Source organism: Pteropus vampyrus, unplaced genomic scaffold (assembly GCF_000151845.1).
Source record: "Pteropus vampyrus isolate Shadow unplaced genomic scaffold, Pvam_2.0 Scaffold448, whole genome shotgun sequence".
Taxonomy (NCBI): domain Eukaryota; kingdom Metazoa; phylum Chordata; class Mammalia; order Chiroptera; family Pteropodidae; genus Pteropus; species Pteropus vampyrus.
Window position 1 is genome coordinate 395088 of NW_011889229.1, and position 19474 is coordinate 414561.

General features: G+C 38.7%; 1 protein-coding gene across 3 annotated transcripts in view; it reads right to left on the reverse strand.

Moving 5' to 3' along the window:
* The window catches only part of LOC105306601 (zinc finger protein 14 homolog), a 126262-nt gene that overhangs the window by 44219 nt on the left and 62569 nt on the right, over positions 1-19474 (reverse strand). Inside the window, exons 2-5 of one of the 3 annotated variants that reach the window (XM_023524146.1) lie at positions 16292-16366; positions 13271-13397; positions 12075-12170; positions 768-4657 (exon numbers count right to left, since the gene is read on the reverse strand). In XM_023524146.1, coding sequence (XP_023379914.1) covers positions 3291-4657; positions 12075-12170; positions 13271-13397; positions 16292-16300 — 1599 coding nt within the window. In that variant the 5' untranslated portion in view covers positions 16301-16366 and the 3' untranslated portion in view covers positions 768-3290. Of the gene's footprint in view, positions 1-767; positions 4658-12074; positions 12174-13270; positions 13398-16291; positions 16367-19474 lie in introns of those variants that run through there. The other 2 variants (XM_023524145.1, XM_011381714.2) reach the window with 2 other exon arrangements.

Below are 19474 nucleotides of genomic sequence, written 5' to 3' on the forward strand. Positions count from 1 at the left end.
TGTGCGCTCTCTGTTGTAGTTGAGCCTAAGCTGCTGTTTGCAGATCAGTGAGAGAACTGACGGTCAGGCTGATTGGTTGTGAGGACCAACTGGTTGTGTAGTCACTGGCTGTGACTATAGTGGAGGGGCCGCTGTGCCCCTATCGAGCAGGATTTGCTCTGGTGCCTGCCCAGTCTGCCCTTTAGCTGTGCTGTCCTTGGGTGTAACCCCGGGTGGTGCTCAGTCAGACTCAGACCAAAGCCACCAGGTGTGCAGACCACGGCCTCCTGGGAGGGGTCCCCTACAGCCCAGTCCATCCGCAGCCTGTGCCCTGCCAAATGGGTCCAAATGGAGGAATGCTTTCACCAACAGGCACAACAATGATTCCACGGAACTGCTGAATTACTGAACCTAAGAGTGGGTGTGGAACCTGAATTTGTCAAGAAATTTATATAATTCATTATATCAAAAACTTAAGAGAGAAAAACCTTCACACCAACAGATAGGACATCTTCCGACAAAATCTGGCAGGCATTAAATAAAACAGGGACTGAAATACGTATATGTAACAAAAACTATATATTTACTTTAAATCGATAAGCATTACATTTAGCTTTGTGACAGACCCAGAGTTGCTTGCTGTGACTAAAGATGACGAAGACTGGGCCCACAAAGTTTCCTTAACACATTAAAGGGCACTCGCTTCTCACTGAACAGAACTTTAGTGATAGCTGACAAGTTTAGATATGCAGGCATCTCATTACGAATAATTTCTAAGCAGTCTATAATTTCGGTTTTGATTTTAAACATTTTATTGAAACTTTCAAACACACAGGAAAGTAGAAATATTAGAACAATGAACCCCCACATACATACAAACCACTCCACTTCCATAATTATCAACATTTTGCCAATTTCTTTTCCGGTTCACTTCGCCAATTCTTTTTTTAAATTTGGATATTCTGTCATTTCATAAACATGTAAGCATGTATCTCTAACACACGGGAGCTCTTATTTCTTAATAATCACATTGATATTATCATCCCTAACAAAATTATTATTTCTAAATATCATCTAATACTCAGTGCATGTCCACCTTTCCTCCATCGTCTCCAAAATGTCTTTTTACATTTTGTTCAAACTAGGTAATGCCCACACATTGAATTTAGTCGATATGCCTCTTACGTCTCTTTTAATCTGTTAACAGTGCCTTTCTTTTCTTTTTCACGCCACTTGGTTGGGGAAAGCATGTTGTTTTGTAGAATTTTGCACATCTGGATCTGCTTGGCTGCTGCCTTGTGGTGCCATTGCTTTGTTCATCTATTCTCCAAATTCTTGGTTCAAAGAATCGGACTTACGTGTTTCATTCCTTCAGTTCATAATTCTGGCAATAAGGCTCTGTAAGCAGCGGTGTGTTATACTGCATTATATCAGGTGGTACATACTGTCTAACAGTCTCCTTTTATAGAGGTTAAAATTGATCAGAGGGCTCAGAAGTGTTCAGCTTGATAAATCCACTGTAATGTTCTCACTATAAAATCTTTCACGTAATAGTTTTAATATCCGCTGAAGATCATTTTTTTTGACCCATTGTTCCAGTAGGAAACTAGAAAATTGTGATTTTTCTAACCCTATCAATCTATTTACTCGTTAGATTTAAAAGCCACTCTGATGAGCTTTTGGTGGCCATAAAACTTGGTTCACATGGGAAAAGCAAAATAAATGATTCCCCCACTTACTTATCAGAATAAGCTGGTACCCAAGCATCATCAATAGCTGACCAAACTGTACAGCCACAACCAAGAAACTGTAAAACTACTAGTGGGGTCACGTAAAGACCCAATTTCCACTGGCTGACGGAGCAATTTGAACAAGATAAAGTACAATCTTTAATGAAATGATGTTTTCTTTTATACAGGAGTTTTATACACAAATACACACACATGAACATGCACAGACATTATTAAATTTCCAAGTGGTTAGTTTCCTTTTCGCCATCTCTTTGATAGTTTCTAATTGATCTTGGATGGTACTCAGACAATAGGGATTATAAATCATTTACTTTTGGGACTTTATTATGGGAAAATAATGTCACGTTTCTCTTTGATTCTTAAGTACTCTTAATAACCTCATATTCATGAAATTCATAAGGTTTTCAGCATGAAATTTCTGATGCAGTTTATGTGATGGAGAACTTCTCACATTCGATACAACCTCCTAGGTTTTATCCAGAATAAATTATCTTAAATTCACTAAGTGCTGAGCAGCCCAACGGGAGGCTTTTCTACATTGTCTGTCTACGGAACATCCCTTTTGTATGACTTCACTGATACTAGTGATGACAACAATTACACATATTTACAAAAAACATGCTATGTGGCTGCTATTTTTCCAAGTTATCAACTACTTAATCCTTACAAATCTATTACGGTGTGGCAGGCTGACTCTGAATTGGCCCCAATGGTCCCGGCCTCCTGGTATTCAGACTCTTGTGTAATCCTCTTCCCTTGAGTGTGGGGCAACCTAGTAATTTGCTTCCAGACAGCAGAAGACAGCAAAAGTGATGAAATATCACTTCAGTGATTAGACTAGGCAAGATTACAACTTCTATGATGCTGGCAGACTCTTACTGCCTTCTTGGCTTGCATGCTTTGATGAAGTAAGCAGCCATGCTGAAGAGGCCCATGTGGCAAGGAACTGAAGGTCAACCTCCAGCCCGCAGTCAGTCAGAAACCGAGGACCTCAGTGCAATAGTCCTCAGGAAAATGCGTTCAGCCAAAAGCCCCGTGAGGTTGGAAGTGGATCCCTTCCCCAGCAGAGGCTTTAGTTGAGACTCAGCCCCAGCGAAAACCTTAATTTTAGCCTTGAGACCCTGAAGCAGAAAACCCAACTAAGTTATGCCAAGACTCCTGACCTACAGAAATTGCAAGATAATAAGTGTGTATCATTTTAAGCTATTAAGCTGTGATAACTTATTACAGACCAATAAATAACATACACGGGTACTATTATCGCTATTTTACAAGTGAGCAAAATGAGGCACAGAAGTTTAAGTACCTTGTCTAGTAACACACTAGTAAGAGTGAAATGGAAACGATAAAGCTAAAAATTTTCCTACATTCGTTATTATTCTCTCACATAAATTTGCTTAAGATAAACAATGTTTGCATGGTGAAGGATGGCTTTCAAAGCAACGCTTTTTTCTGTAACGTACAATTTCTTACGCTTAGATGGGAGCATGAAACAACTTTTCTCAAAAGTTAACTTTCTGATGTTCTGTAACATGGTATACATTTGAAAGCTTTCTTGTATTAAATTCCATTATGAATTTTCTGATGTTGAGTAAGGTGTGAATGCTGTCTAAAGGCCTTCTTACATTCCTTGCATTTGTAGGGTTTCTCACCTGTGTGAATTCTCTGGTGTTGAGTGAGAAATGAATAAAGTCTGAAAGCCTTACCGCATTCCTTACATCCATAAGGTTTCTCGCCAGTATGAATACTCTGATGCTGAGTCAGCTGGGAGAGGAGTCTAAAAGGCTTTCTACATTCCTTACATTCGTAAGGCTTCTCACCAGTGTGAATGCTCTGATGCTGAGTCAGTTGCGAGAGCAGTCTGAAGGCCTTCCCGCATTCTTCACATTCATAAGGTCTCTCGCCAATATGAATGCTCTGATGTGAAATAAGTTGCGAGTAACTACTGAAGGTCTTCCAACACTCCATGCATTCGTAGGGCTTCTCACGCGTATGAATTCTCTGATGGCGAACAAGTTGCTGTCTTAACCGAAAGGCCTTCCCACATTCCTTACATTCATAGGGTTTCTCACCAGTGTGAATACTTTGATGGACAGTAAGTTGCTGGCATATTCTAAAAGCCTTTCCACACTCCTTACATTCATAGGGCTTCTCACCAAAATGAATTTTCTGATGTACCCTAAGATCTGGACTACATACGAAGGCTTTCCCACATTCCTTACATTCGTAGAGCTTCTCAGCAGTATGAAGTCTCTGATGTCGAGTAAGGTGTGTACACTGCCTAAAGGTCTTCCCACATGCCTTACATTCGTAGGGTTTCTCACCAGTGTGAATTCTCTGATGGCGAGCAAGTTGCTGATGTACTCGAAAGGCCTTCCCACATTCCTTACATTCATAGGGCTTCTCGCCAGTATGAAGTCTCTGATGTTGAGTAAGCTCCTGGAGCACTGTAAAAGCCTTCCCACATTCCTTACACTCATAGGGTTTCTCACCAGTATGAAGTTTGTGATGTCGAATAAGGTGCGCGCGCTGTCTAAAAGCCTGCCCACATTCCTTACATTTGTAAGGTTTCTCACCAGTATGAATTCTCAGGTGCTGACTAAGTGTGGAGCGACGAATGAAGGTCTTCCTACATTCCTTACATTCATATAACTTTTCTCCATTGTGAATTCTCTGATATTCAGCAAGAAAATTATGCTTTTTGTAAGAGGTCATTTTTTCGGAAGTAATTTTCACTTGCCCAAAATATCCCTCTTGTGGTTCCTTTGGCCCCTCAATCTTGCTTTTGCATTGCCAATCGTTTGTAAAAATGGAGTCCTGAAGGCTATAGCTTTTAATTCTTTCCATTACCTCCCAGTGGAATGAATATATTTCATAAATATCCTTTTCTGGAGAGAAAGTATTGATCCCGTATCTGGACTCCAAATCTGAAAGGAAACAAGAAAGCAAACACATGCCATTTTCCTGTTCCAGAAGAAAGAAAACGTCTACAGAGAAATAAAAGGCACTGAAAAGAATGCCTGTTACCAGAGAAAAAAAAGCAGATATCTAGAAAACAAAAACATCTCCGACAAAACAACACATATGTACACAAAAAAAAAAAAAAAAAAAAAAACCAACCCCCGCAAAAATAAAAAACCAAAAATAAGAATTAAGAAAAAAAAAAGGCCGGAAAAAAACAACCAAAACCAAGCAAACTCAATAACAAAACAACGAAAAAAAAAAGAAATGGGAACCCAAGGGAAACCAAAAAGCAACCTAAACCCGGCCGAAAGCCAACTCCGGGAAAATAAAAGCAAAAAAAAGAAAGAAAAAAGCCGGAATTCAAGCACCGAAGAAATGCAAAAGAAAAAAAAGCCCTGAGCCAGTGAGGCTACCACTAAAGTGGGAATCGGGTGAAGTGCTATGTGTCTTTGGCCAGGAGCCATGCAAGGTTGACTGTATACATCTCTGGGAGGGATCCCTGGGTGCGGGCATTTATTTCGTAATGTAGGGGAGGCAGGGCTCCTAACAAAGCATCAAACTGAAGGTTTTTGCCTTTACTGTTGAATGGTATAAACCCACTACTATTCTGGCTTCATTCAAGTACGAAAAGTGGCATTTCTGCTAGTTAGTAGCGAACCAACTAACTTCCACAATACTGAGATCTATCATTCCCTATTTTGCAGCACTATTAAGCTAATTTGTATTCTGGATTATTAATTATAGTATGGACCAGACTTTAGTCTCAAACATTTCAAAAAAAGGAAAAGGAAACAATAAGGAAAGTCCAGGGAAGGAGGTGAGCCTGGTGACTGGGGAAACAAGTTATAGCGATGGAGGCCTGATTTAGATGTGGATAAGAATCCCCTGAAGATCTGTTAAAACTATACAGAGGTATTTTTAACCGACTGAAACAAAAGCTACAAGACTAGGGTTTTTATTTTGTTCTTAATTATATTCTCCAACAAATAATTCTGAGGCTGATCAATGTTTGAGTCTCTCTATTTAAATATTTTCAATGATTTCTCTTCACGATTAGAATAAAATATAAATAACTGAGCAGGGATAATAAGGCTTCTGGTGATCAGCTCCTGTCCCATTTACTCTCTCTGTTCACGCCACAAAGGCCTCTTTTCAGCACTACATACACTGAGTGCGCTACAACTGTTCCCACTGAATATGACTGTTCACAGGTTGCTCCTTCTTTGAGAAATCCTCTGACTTTGCATGGTTGGCTTCTTTTCATCCCTCAGATCTCAAATCGAAAATCACATCTTCATACAAATTAGTAGTTGATAGTTGGGTACGGGGATGGGGAGCACACCACAGGGAACGCAGTTAGCATTAATATGATGGCTAAGTGCAGGGCCAGGGAAGGAGGGAGCACTGGGGGAAATCGTTTTATGAATAATATAGATGTCTAACCAATGTACCGTATACTTGAAACTAATTTAAATAAATAAATTTATTTTTAAAAAAATCACATCTTCATAAAGCTAGTCCCGCTGATCATATTTAAGTCTATGCACTTTATGCTCTATCCCAGCATCTACTGCTCTTCTTTGTACCACCCTCCCCAATTTTGGAATAATGAATTAATTAATTTTCTCATTTGTTATTCTGTTAGTTTCCCAGTAGCAGAAACAATCTCTAAATTCATTTCCCATTAATGAACCCCAAATACACCATAGATGTTACTCATTTAACTCCCATTATTATGTAATCGTTAATATGTACATCTGTCTCTAACCTCTGACACTGCACTGTAATGACATCTCCAGTAGAGTTTATACTACTACTTATCAATCCTACATTTACTCAAACTTTGTTCCTTCCTATCTGTCCTAGGTACTCCTTTCCACTCTGCATATCCAAAGCAACTTTTGTATTTCCCAGAAATTCTCAAATATTTTTCAGTCATGCTAATATTGACAGGCTTATGAAGTCCTGAGCAAAATGCAACGGTAAATATTGATTATATCGGAATAACTACCAAATATGGAAGGGGGCTTCGAATCACTTGAGTGCAAGGGAGTAAAACAAAAGCTATGCTGGATATGGGCTCTCAGATAGTAATTCGGCTGGGGGACTTACATGAAGAAAATCGAAATGTGGAATGAGGTGAGCAAAGAGATGGAAGGAGACGGGACAGAAGAGATGGGAAGTGTTTTTTCTGCAAGCTCAATGTATAAATGTATAAAAGTGTCAAAGAATGAGAAGTAATAAAACCGAGAGACATCTTCGCTTCAAATTTTCAAAACTCTCTACTGAAGCTGTAGAATTTCTAGAGAATATTGAAAACACCACATTTCTAGAAACTACGAAATAGAGCTACAGATCATAGAAAATTCATTGATACATTTAAATTCTTAGTGTAATAGAAATGAAAATATATGAGTACTCCACACAAGTTAGAAACAGAACAAAATATACTGAGTAACCTAGAAAAAGGGAAAAAATGAAAATAAAAGCAGAATTTAATGAGATAACAGAAAAAAATTAATCCACAAACCCAGGTTGTTTTTTAAAAAAATTAATGAAATAATATTAGCCATTAGTTAAGATAACAAAGATAAAAAGAAAAGTATTCAAACAAAATAAAAAACAGCAACTATGCACTCAGAGACAACTAATCAGGGGTCTCACATTTTTGCACATCTTTCGACGACCTTTGTTGTGGGCTATCTTTTCAAGAATGTTTGTGTAACAAACAGTCCAGGAAGGGAGAGAGAGTATCTCAACAGGCAGGTTTGCTAACTGTTCCACATAATAAAGGTTACTATCTCCCTCAAAGAAAAGGTCGGGTTCTCTAAAGAGGCTCAGGGTTCCTCTCCTGTAACAAAGCTCACAGCCTGTTCAGGTATCTATCTACACCCATCCATGGCACCCCCATGGAATTTGGGTGCAAAGAAATGATGCAAATATGCTGATGCTCACGCTGCCTGTTGGGCTGTGAGCAACAGAATCCTGTTTTTGGCTTAGGAGTCTTGTGTCTTCTGCCAGCATCCATGACACTGTGGCAGGCTAACTTGTTAAGCTTGCAAGTAAAGTAAAACTGCAGATCCTTCACAGTTCTTGACACTAACGAGTAATTAATAAAACAGCATTTTGAAAATCATAAGAAACTACTATGCCAAAAAGGGTAATTTTCTAATATAGAGAAAATAGTCAAAAACCTACCTCAAAAATTATTTTGAAGATTATCAAAACTTTAGAAAGCACATAGTCCAATCATATTTAAAGTGACCCAGAACATTTAAAAAAGAAAAAATTCCAAGTTATTTTTAAATGAGTTTAAAAAGGAATAAAAGTCCAGTAAAGGAACAATTATACCTCGATGGGGAAAAAAAAAAACATAGTAAAGGAAAATTATATGTCCATATCACTTATGAAAATTCATGCAAAAACTCCTTGAGCACATGGAAAGAAAATATAATTAAATGTGGCTTATTCTAGGAAAGCAAAGGCACTTTAATATTAGAAAAATCTACCAAAATAATTCATCAGACTCATTACTCTAAGGGTAAAATTCATATGATTATTTCCACGGACATGGAAAGGCATCTTAATTCAAATCGCACTCATTCCTTATTTTTAAAAAAGCACTCGAAATAACAGGAATATATGGTTACTTGCTTAACATGATAAAAAACATATTTCTTAGCCCAAAATCTACATCTGACTTAGTGAGGAAACATCGGGCACATAAGGAAGCTTCAGAACTGTTCTAAAACTTGACTGTGGTGCCAGTTACACAAGTGTATGCATTTGCTAAAATTCCTAAAACTGGACACTAAACTGGAGTGGATTTTGATGTATGCAAATTACATAATCATCAATAAACTACCTGAAAAAGTGAAAAATATAAACACACAAGATGGTGCTTCCCACTAATTAATAAAAATAATGCCATCCTCATGGAGTGTGTGGAAATTCTCTGTACCTCCCGCTCAATTTTGCTGTGAACCTAAAACTGCTGTAAACATGAAGTATATTTACAAAAAAAAAAAGTGAAGTGTCTTTTCCCCTGAGTCACCCATATTTTACTTCTTTTTTCTTGTTCGGAAATAGTTAATAATGAACTCAAAGCAGTTTTTCTCTCTGCCTGTATTAATTTGTAATAGCTTTCTTTAGTCACCAGATTATCGCCTAGACCAGAAAAAGCCTGCAGGTTACCTGATGCAATGTAATAATACTAGAGTGATTTGAATTAAGGATCAGCACTACGTTTTAAATATATTTGTAAAAATGGCTTTTTAAGTGTGTGTCTTAAACGATTAGGGCAATTTTTGCTTGAGATTTTCTAGTCACGAATGTACACAGCTGCCACTGATAAGACTGAGTAGATGATGCCCTAAATCCACGTCAGCTTTCAGGAGACCATCCAATCTATTTATTTGGATAACACCAGGTGACCTCATAATACAGAAAGGTCTGGAGGACATCTCAGCAGGACAACCAAAGAGATGAGGATATGACTCTACCTGCACTGCAACATTTAGAGACACTCCCCTTACACCAGAGGAAGTGGTGCCCCTGCTTTGGGTTAACCAACTTTCATAGGAAAAACCATGACGTGGTTCCTCCCTCAGGAATCCCAAATGCATAAGAAGGGTAACCATAAGCTGGCTTACATTTTTTATCAACATTCTAGGATTGTCTCTCAGTAGAAAATTCTACTGAAGAAGGAGGAAGAACATAATTTCTTTTCCTCTAGAACTACAAAATTAGTCTTTTATCAGAATATGCTAGTCTAATTGTTTTCTTTAATGCCCCTCAGAAATGCAATCTTGCTGTAAGATCCAACAGATGCATATTATACAAACAGAGAGGTAGAACAAAAATAATGCAATCTAAATAAAAAATACCAATGGACTTAATTGCTCTAGAATTAGACATGATTCAAAAATCCGTATGGAAAAATAAACAACCAAGAATAATTTTTAAAAACCTGAAGAGAGGAATGAAAAGGAATACCCCAAGTTATTAAAAGCATTCCAAAAAAAACTTCGATAATTAAAATAGTATATTGATTAAAAAAAAAAAAAAAAACCTGAACAAAAGTATTTAAATTTTTCAGTAAACATACTGGTGGTAACAATATTGGTGTTGTTATTCTAAACTTAAACATGTGTGTGCCTGTGTATCTGAATAAAGTAAATTAGCATGTAAATTGCATTAGGAACTATGAGCCTTGCTTGTGGAATACAATACAGAATAAACCAAAAAATAAGTAAATAAATAAACCAAAGAGAGACCTGGAAAGAAAGAAAAACAAAACGAAATCATAAAAGCAAACGCTGGTGAGGAAGGGCCCTCTGGCTCCAGGTGGGATTAAGAAATCTGGCAAAAAGTGAGCTGTTCCATGTGCCTCCGGCACAGTGCTGACATCTCCCTACCTCCAACCACCACCATCCTATTCAAAACCACTATCATCTTCCACTGGCACAAATGAAACAGGCTCCTACTTGGTCTTCCTACTGCCCATCTTGTGCCTATTCACTCTGTTCTCCAGACGGATAATTACAAGACAAATCAACTCATGTCACTTCTCTTCTCAAAAATCTCCAATAGCTGTCTACCGCACTTAAAGTCACACGCCTTCCCCCATAATGTACAGTCAGCTAAGCTTTCTGACTTCATCTCATTATTCTGTTTTTCACTTACCTTTGGAATAATCATTCTAATCATCCTGGCCTTCTTGCTATTCCTCAACATACAAACTTCTGCCTCCACCCAAGGCCTCTGCCTTTGCTGTTCTATCAGGAACGTCTTGCTTTAGATAGTCTCATGGCCTGAACTCTTTTCGCCTGTCTCCGCGCTAGTATCAACTCCTCAAAAGCCCTGACCACCTGAAAACAAACCCGTTTACACCTGCCAATTTGTTTGCTTGTCTTTTTCTTTGATGAAGCTTAGTATCTTTACTGCAACAATGAATTTTCAACTTCACATCAATGTATACGATGCTGATTTAATGTTGTTTCAATGAGCCTTTTTTAAAATTGCACGTTGTTGACATATAATACATTTTATGTTGACATATTAACTGACATATAACATTATTATATTCTCACTTTCCTTAATAATACTTGTCACTTCCTAATATTATTTATCTATTTACTTATTTACTCAGGTTCCTTAATCCTATTAAAATGTAAGCAATATGACTTCTGGGACCTGAATGATCGCAATTGTTCCGCTGGTGTCTATAGCACAGTATCTGGTTCAAATTGGACACTGAAGTATTGGCTGACTAAATTAATGAATACATTTTTAGATAATGAAAGACATAAATAAAAAAACAGAAGCTAGAAAGATGTAATTTAAGTTAAATAAAGTCATAAGGATGGATTAGTAATTAGATAGTATTGGTGGCCTTATAAGAGGGAGAGAGAATTCCACTCATTATTTTTGAATGTTAAACCAAGCTTGCATTTCTGGAATAAACCCTACTTGATCATTTTTAATACTGAATTTGGTTTGCAAATATTTTGTTAAAAGTTGTATATCTATGTTCATAAATGATGAGTCTGTAGTTTTGGAGTTTTGGGGGGCTTTTTTGTAGTATCTTTGTCAGATCACGGTATAAGGGTTACGCGGTCTCATAAAATGAGTTGGAAAACGTTCTTTCTTTTTCTACAGAAATGTGTGTAACACTGCTCTTACTTCTTCCTTAAATAGTAAATGGAATACACAATGAAATCATCCGGGCCTGATGTTTACTTTGTGGAAAGATTTCTGATAATAAATTCAATTTCTCTAATAGATATAAGGTTAATCTATATTTTCTTTCTCTTGTGTCAATTCTGGTAAGTTGTATTTTTCAAGGAATTTTTAAATTTGTCAAATTTACAAGCATAAAGTTACTCGTAGCATTTTCTTATTATTCTTTTAATGGTTATAGGATATGAAGTGAAAACCCCTCTTCTACTCCTGACAGTAATTTGTCTTTTCCTCTTGATTAATCAAGTTAGGTGTTTACCAACTTGGTTGATCTTTTCAAGAAATTAACTCTTGGCTTTATTAATTTTCTCTACTTCTTTTATTTTTCTCTTCTGCTGATTTCAGCTTTTATATTTATCATTTTTTCCCTTCTACTGAGAACAGCTCCTCTCTTTTTGAAGCGGGAGAGAAAACACGAGACATGAGAAACAGAGAGCTGTCACCAAGGTCAACAGAAAGTTCCTTTGCTAGTCCAGGCTTAAAAGATTTTAATTTGCATCCCAAGTCCCAGGCCTTGTCTCCACGGGCCATGGGCTTTTGAAGAGACATCCCCAAGGACATCTAAAGGGTGTGCCTTTACCCTAACCAGCTTAGCTATGACCTTAATGACTTCCCCACGCCTGCTAAGCCCTCACTCACCAGGGTAGTGTCTGCTTATCCCTTCTCTCACAACCATCCAGGGCTCCTTCCCTTCATCCAATAATGTAACCACGTCTGGTTTAGAAATGGACGGTCCTGCTTAAAAGAAAAATGTGACATGAAATTAGAAGCCAAAAAGTCCTTAGATTCAGATTCGGTTAGATTTACAATTAATTACAGATCAAAATGGTATTTTATAAAGCCTAAGAGCAAGGAAATGCAAGGGAGTTGAAGAACACTCATACTATGGCGACCTCAGGACCATAAGAAATAGACACCAAATAGTCAAGAAAAGCCCTTAATATAATTTAAACTCATACATGCTCTATTGAGAGACACTCTTGTGTAGTAGTCGAGAAAACAAAATCTGGATCCGACTGCCTGGGTTCAAATACTGCCTTTGCTGCTGTGTTACGTTGGCAAATTATTAACCTATTGTGCCTAAGTTTTCTCATCTGAAATGAGGATAGTAATAGTGTATTCCTCACAGAGTTGTGAGGATTAATTAATAATGAACAATGCTCAGAATAGGGCCTAAGCACAAATATATATAGTTATATATGTATTTGTACACATAATGTGTTTATGAAGTATTAGCTGTTATTATTATAATTTTGCTTTCTGTGACATTCTCATATCCTTTCTAGAATATTCATTCGATGTTACAAGGAAACATTCTTAAATTTTAACTTTCAGTCGCAAAGTAGGTAGAAGTGAATATGTCTGTTTTAGGAAACAATACATTTAAACATTTAACTGAGTTTTACGTGCACTTTGCGGATCCATGTCATATCATGTAAGTTCTGTAGGCTCCCATTTTTAGAGACTCGGAACCCTTGTGACTAGAACTCTCTATGAAGGTAGATTAGAAAGGTGTGTTAAGCACCTACATCACTTCTGAGGTCAAATACAATGTGAAATCTGGTTTCTTGAATGATGCTTCTGTTGTAAGCAACCTAGACTTCAAATACAGCCCCCTGTATATTAATGAAATGAGAAAATTACACAGCCTGAAAAGTATGAAGGACCTAGCAGGATGGGAGTGATGGCGTGTTAAACGGAGGGACCTATTTCTAACCTAACGAAGCTTAAACCATTCCTTTGGAACATAGAGACAGAATTTATCTAGTTTCTCAAAACACTGTCCTAAATTGACAGTAGAGAAGGCCAATGTAATTTGGGATAAATAGCCTTACCTAGTGAAATGAAGTTGCTATAATTCTCCCACATCACATCCCTATATAAGTCCCTCTGAGCTGAGTCCAGGAATTCCCATTCTTCCTGTGAGAAGTCTATGGCCACGTCCCTGAATGTCACTGAACCCTAAAAATAAAAGAAAAAAAAACCCTTAATTTATTTCTTGCGAAAATAAACGAAATACTTTTTAAATAGAAAGAAAGGCGATCGAGGATTGCATCGCAGAGAGGGGGCCACATGGCAGCAAAGAGGGTAGGGCTGAAAACTTACGACATGCATAGGAAATAGTAAAAAAAAAATCAGTCACTGAAGCAGAGCGCTACATGTCTTGAATCGTCCTGAGGCTGCAGATGAAATTTTTACCCACACATATCTGGAAATGAATATAATAATAACCGAAAAAAATTCCAATTAAATGAAACGGTACATAGCTTTCTTCAAGCTGTGTTGACGCCAAAAATTCTTAAGAAATTTGAGGTCTTCTATTTTTCTTTAATGCGCAGGAAAAAACACTGATAAAAATTTATCCTGGATGTACTATAAAATCTCTAAGAAAACAGACTCAAGTCCATCATAAAGTCAGATTTTATTATAAATACTTTCCCTGTTATGACCAATTCTTTAGCAAACTTTCTAAAATTTGCTCCACGACAGTCCACAGTTTAAATAAATTCAATCTTTTTTTTTCTATTTAGATGTTTTATTTCAATATAATCTCAAAAGTCATCCTCGGCTCTCACAGTCTATGTTATCTGACACTTACTTATGCATCTGGATGACCCTCTTACTCTTTTATCAACCATCATCCCTCAATAAACACCTTTCCCCATTCCTGAGTCAGGGGCTACCGAATCGTGAAGACATCAGTCTGGACCAGTGGTTTTCAATGAGGACTAATTTTACTCCCCCGAAGACAGATGGCAGTGTCTGAAGACAATTCTGACTGTCACGACTCGGGGAGGAGGGTGTCGGTGTTACGGGCGTCTAATTGGTGGAGGCCAGGCACACCTTCAGACACCTGGAAACACAGAGGATAGCCCTCTACAGCAAAAGATTCTCTGGCTCGAAATAGTAACAGTTTCGAGGCTGAGATACCCCACTCTGGACCAGCACACCTGTACAGCTACACAGTGGACGTGCTCCTGGTACTCGTCTCTCAGGGTTTCCCCGAGAGAATGCTTGGTCACTCTACTGCAGTCCTGTTCTGATTGTCTCCTATTCATCCACTGGAGAGAGAGGGACCCTTCACCCTCGGTAGCATGAGATGGCTGGATACCCAACACCACACAGATGAGATTGCCACCAGTTTATTAGTTATATGTACTCACAGCCCAGGGGTGGAGGACACCCCATGTCATGCAGGGCCGCACAGGGGTTGCACTCAGGAATACATTGAACAAGCAGGGTCTGTGGGAGGCAGGCTTTGTAGGAAAAAGGTGAGGTATTCCCTGGTTCCCACGGGAGGTGTGATTGGCTTGTTTGCAAAATTCTGCAGGCAGCGGCGGTGGTGGTGGGGTACCCATTACATTAAGGACTAGGAGGGGATTAGCTGGTCTGGCTTATAGGGGAACTAGCCAGTAGGGAGTCTTTTCTGCTGGGTGGCAGGTATCTCTGGTGAGAGCAGGAGAACTCATGGTTAGGCCTTTGGACCCTTGATAAAGATACCAAGGCAGTAAATGAAATTTTAGGCCTTAAAATACAAAGCCCTATCACATCCCTATCTAATCCACACAATCCTAAGAGCTTTATAGAGACTGAGACCAGTCAACATTAAATCTCATCTTACGTGCTTGGGAAACTGAGGTCTGTGGAGAAGTCTGGAGTTTTCCCTACAGCAGTCAAATAGGATGAAATTCTTTCACCAAACCACAGACTTTCAAGGAAAGTTCAAAACCGGGATCTCCGCTTAATATCAATAATCCATTCCTAAAAATCAGACATTCTAACACTACATCACTGACCAGGTGCCTATTTTCTCATCATTTCGAATCAAAGAATTATACTGCGGTATACGTCAATTTCGATCCTCCAACTTGCTTCGTATCTCCCCCCAGTATAGAATTATATTACACATCGGTCAGTATTTTCACTGTCTTTTTTACTGAATTCACTTTTCTCACTTGCTTTGTTTCTCTAGGTTTTTTTTTTTAAACACTTCCAACGTTTTAGGAATTAATTTTATACTAGGCGAAACAAGGGCTACATAGTGAAATGCATTTCCAACGAGAACGTAATGGTGGGAATGACTCACATGCACCATGATGCTCGTGTGCATTTCGAAACACCTGCAGATGGTTTTAACGGTCTAGCAATTCTATTTGGAATAAAACGAGATTCTTGCTGCACGTTGTTTTTAAAATTGTTGCACTGAACTATCCAATTTCACTTTATAAAGTTCTAAAAATAGAGAATATTAATTTATAGTATTTGACCTCAGGACAGGGGTTACATTGGGACCACGTAGGTGGGAAGGGGCTGAAAGGAGGCCTCTCGAGTGCTAGTTAATATTCTCTTTCTGGACCGGGGTGCTGGTAGCATAAATGTACTCAATTTATAAAAATTCATTCAGCTGTACACTTTTGATTTGTGCACTTTCCTCTATGTACATTCTATGTCAATAAAAAGTTCAAAAGTTTTTAAAAATGTCAAATCGTGTATTAGGAACGTCAATTTTTCCTACGTAAAACTAGACTAAAAATCACTGTATTCAGAGAGATCTACTTTCTCTGAAGTTTAAGCATTAAAATCAAAGCTGTTCTATCAGAAAATGTTAACGGGGGGAACATTCTGCAGAGAACGCATGTGTTTTCCTGAAGCTTTTTGTTCTCTCATAGCTCTTGAGGAAGAGCACATGGAGAGGATATCGGGCTATTTGTCCCCAGCCCTCACGGGAATGAGAACTAGAGCAGGTTCTTGGATGGAGTTCTGTTAAACAGGAAATTTCAGGATAAGGAATGAGTATGCACGCATAACCTAGAAACTGACAGTATCTCAAAAAAGAGAAAGAAACGTCAACTTACATGGGCCATCGTTTCAAACTGGTCGGCCCCTCTCAAGCTTTCCAGTTGGAGAACTGCAGTTTAGATAAGCCAGACCTGGAAGAAGGAGAAGCAGCCATGAAACCAGACGTGCTCAGAGCTCCCAAAATGACTTATGCTAATACAAGCTTTTTCCTCTTCCACTCCTGCTTCCAAACTCTTCTGCACCACTACCCCTACACTGACCCCACACCCACACAAATCTGAAGAGAGTTCAAGGAGTCTGAAGAAACCCAATACACAATGATGGGCGTGGTGTAGAAGACCAGATACTTCTGCAGAATCTCAGGCAAGTTCCACAGCTGGCAGTGGGGTCTAATATTATTCAGACTTGTCCTGGGCAGTTCTTCCTTTCTCTAGTACAACTTTTCGGGGCTGAGAAAGGGCCATGCCAACCAAACAGAACCTCCTTCGAGCCCCCAGGATTCTGCCTGAACTTCCTAGACTCAAAGACTGAAAAGCACACGGACTGAGCCTGGCAGCTCCTGCCACTGTAAAGCTGCGCCGGCCTTTCCCGAGCCAAGACAACTCCCCACCCGTTTCCCAGTCAGAACCTCTCATACCTGGACGCCCTGTGCCACTCCTCCTCCTTCAGCATCGGAGCTGGGCAGGAGGGGACTCATGACCACCGCAGCTGGTCAACGACAAACATACACTGAGAACTCGGATGTGATGGAGGCTTTATACACACCACTCACTGATCCTCAGCACTGTCCTGCAATGGAGTTCTCTTTTCAACAGCTCAAGAAACCAATGCTCAGGGGTCGTATCATTTGCCCAAATTCACGGTTATTAAGTGACAGACAGAGCTTTGTTTTGTTTTGAATCCCAATTTCTGTAACTGAAAAGCCATCTTTCAACTTTGGTTTTTGCCTCTGAAAGTGAGGGTTTCTACTTCACCGAGGGAAAGCTGAGCAAGGGCAGCTCACTAAAAAATAGAAATAACCTTTCAAAAGATACTAACCTTCACTACTGATTGAGGGGATGCTTGTTAAAGCAACCAGAAACAAACTTTTTACAGTGACTGAATTGGGAGATCTAAAAGAACAGTGATGCCCCATGTTAGCAAGGGCACAGGGAAATAGACACTAGGTCAGTCCAAATTTAGAACTTGTGAAGCATCATTTAAACCCTGTAACCCCAAAAACCCTGCAAACCAGAAACTCCACTGCTGCGATTAAAGGAACTATTTGTATGTGTACATAAAGATGTTTGCAGTGGCATGCTAGCCGATATGGTTTATAATGGACAAAAGCTGAAAAGAATCTAATTGGAGAAATGATTAAACAATTGAAAACCATGCAAATATTAAAAAGTTATGATGCTGCCAATTTCGATGAAATGAGTGAAGCTGTTTAAAAAAAAAAATCACACGTATGCCTAGAAGGACCAGTTAAAATGTTTACAGTGACAGCCGGGAATATTAAATATAGTGTGAACCTGAAGTATATGAATACTCCAGAGACTACCCACATCAAGGTTTTGAGTCTTCTGTTGAACTAAGAAAAGCAGCCCAGAATACTTTAAAAACGGCTGCTATTTTTCCTGAGTGACATTTTAATTTCAGCTTCCAATTCATGAACCAACTCTATGATTTAATTTGCCCACGTGTGTTGGAGTACTATGTAGAAAATTTGGCAGAAAGTCTCTGATCTATACTTTCGGTACCGATGGCAGTCTCCCTGCTGCCTCCTCTTCCTGACAAATGGGGTTCTTTTACTTCTGAAGCAATCCTTTGGGCTAAGATGCCTGTGAAGCACCCCAACAGCTGCTGGATCGTCTTGTCTTCCCAGTCTCACCTTGCACACTTCATCGCTAAAATGAAAACTGTAAGGCATACGTCTTACTGTATGAAACCCATTTCCCGTCACAGAGACCCCAGAGCTGCAGTACAATCTGGACATAACTCAACAGTGCTTGCTGTCCTTGGATTAATATCTCCTCCCTCCATTACGATGAATTACTAAAGTAAGAAGGATTTTAAGTATATGTAGTGATAAGACTTGGTATACTGTCGTGATGACAAATACAGGCTCGCTGCCAGATTTCCGGGATATAAATCTCAGCTCTGAAAGTTACTGTGTGATCTTGGACATGTTACTCAATTCTTTAGCCTTAGTTCCCTCCTGTATAAAATGGTGATAACTATAGATCCTATATCAAAGGGCCATTGTGAGAATTAAATAAAACATTACATATAAAAGCACTTAAAGCAGCAAATAGACATTTAGCGAAAGGCAGCTATATCTTTGAAGATGAAGAATATATTTTTGTATAATCATTAAATTTTCTTCTGCTTTTTTTTCCATAAAAAAATTGAGCTTCTAAGCCCTGCTCTTTCTTAAAATGCTAACTGATAAGTTTCAAAGCCTCATGTCGAGAGGCAATTCCCCGATTAACAATTTACAAAAGAGGGGTACGCGGATGGATGACACAGATGTGGCAAAATCCTCACGATTTTCGGATTTGGATGAGAAAAATATGGTATCGCAACATAATAGTAACAAAATCTACTGAACATTGTGTCAACCATTATCTGAGGACTTTACATCTATTTATAGCGATCCTATACAGTAGGCTCTATCATTACCTTCTTTTTACAGATGAGCAAACTGTGGCACAGAGATAAAATAAAATACCCCAAGTTCACTCAGTTCTAAGTGGCAGGTTTAGGCCTTAGAACCCTAGTAATTTAGTTCCATAATCTATATTATTGCCACTACAAAAAACTGCCTCTCTTAAAACCACGTAAATATGTGGCCTGAAGCAAACTCATGCTGTCAAAAACTTTGAACCTCTTTTGAAATCTCTACTAACATCTTTGTTTCCCTTCTACTAATAATCCCTTCCCTTGTTAACACAGACCTCTCTGTTAAAAACTCTACACGGAACAAGCCTGTATAGTCAGATTTATTTACTCAAGAAAGGGAAGGAATTCCACAGGAATGGCTGGAATGCGATGGAAGAGAGAAAAGCTCTCCTGCAGAGTTGAGTACCAACTGAAGGACTGGGGATGCAGGGGGACAATTCTGGAATGGTCGCTGTTTCTGAAGTGAGGTTAGTAGAAGCAAGGATTAACTGGAGATTGAGAATCACCATGAAGAGAGGGTAATTTAGCAACTGGGTCTCCCCGGCCATAAAATAAAAATGGCAAAGAGGGTCTGG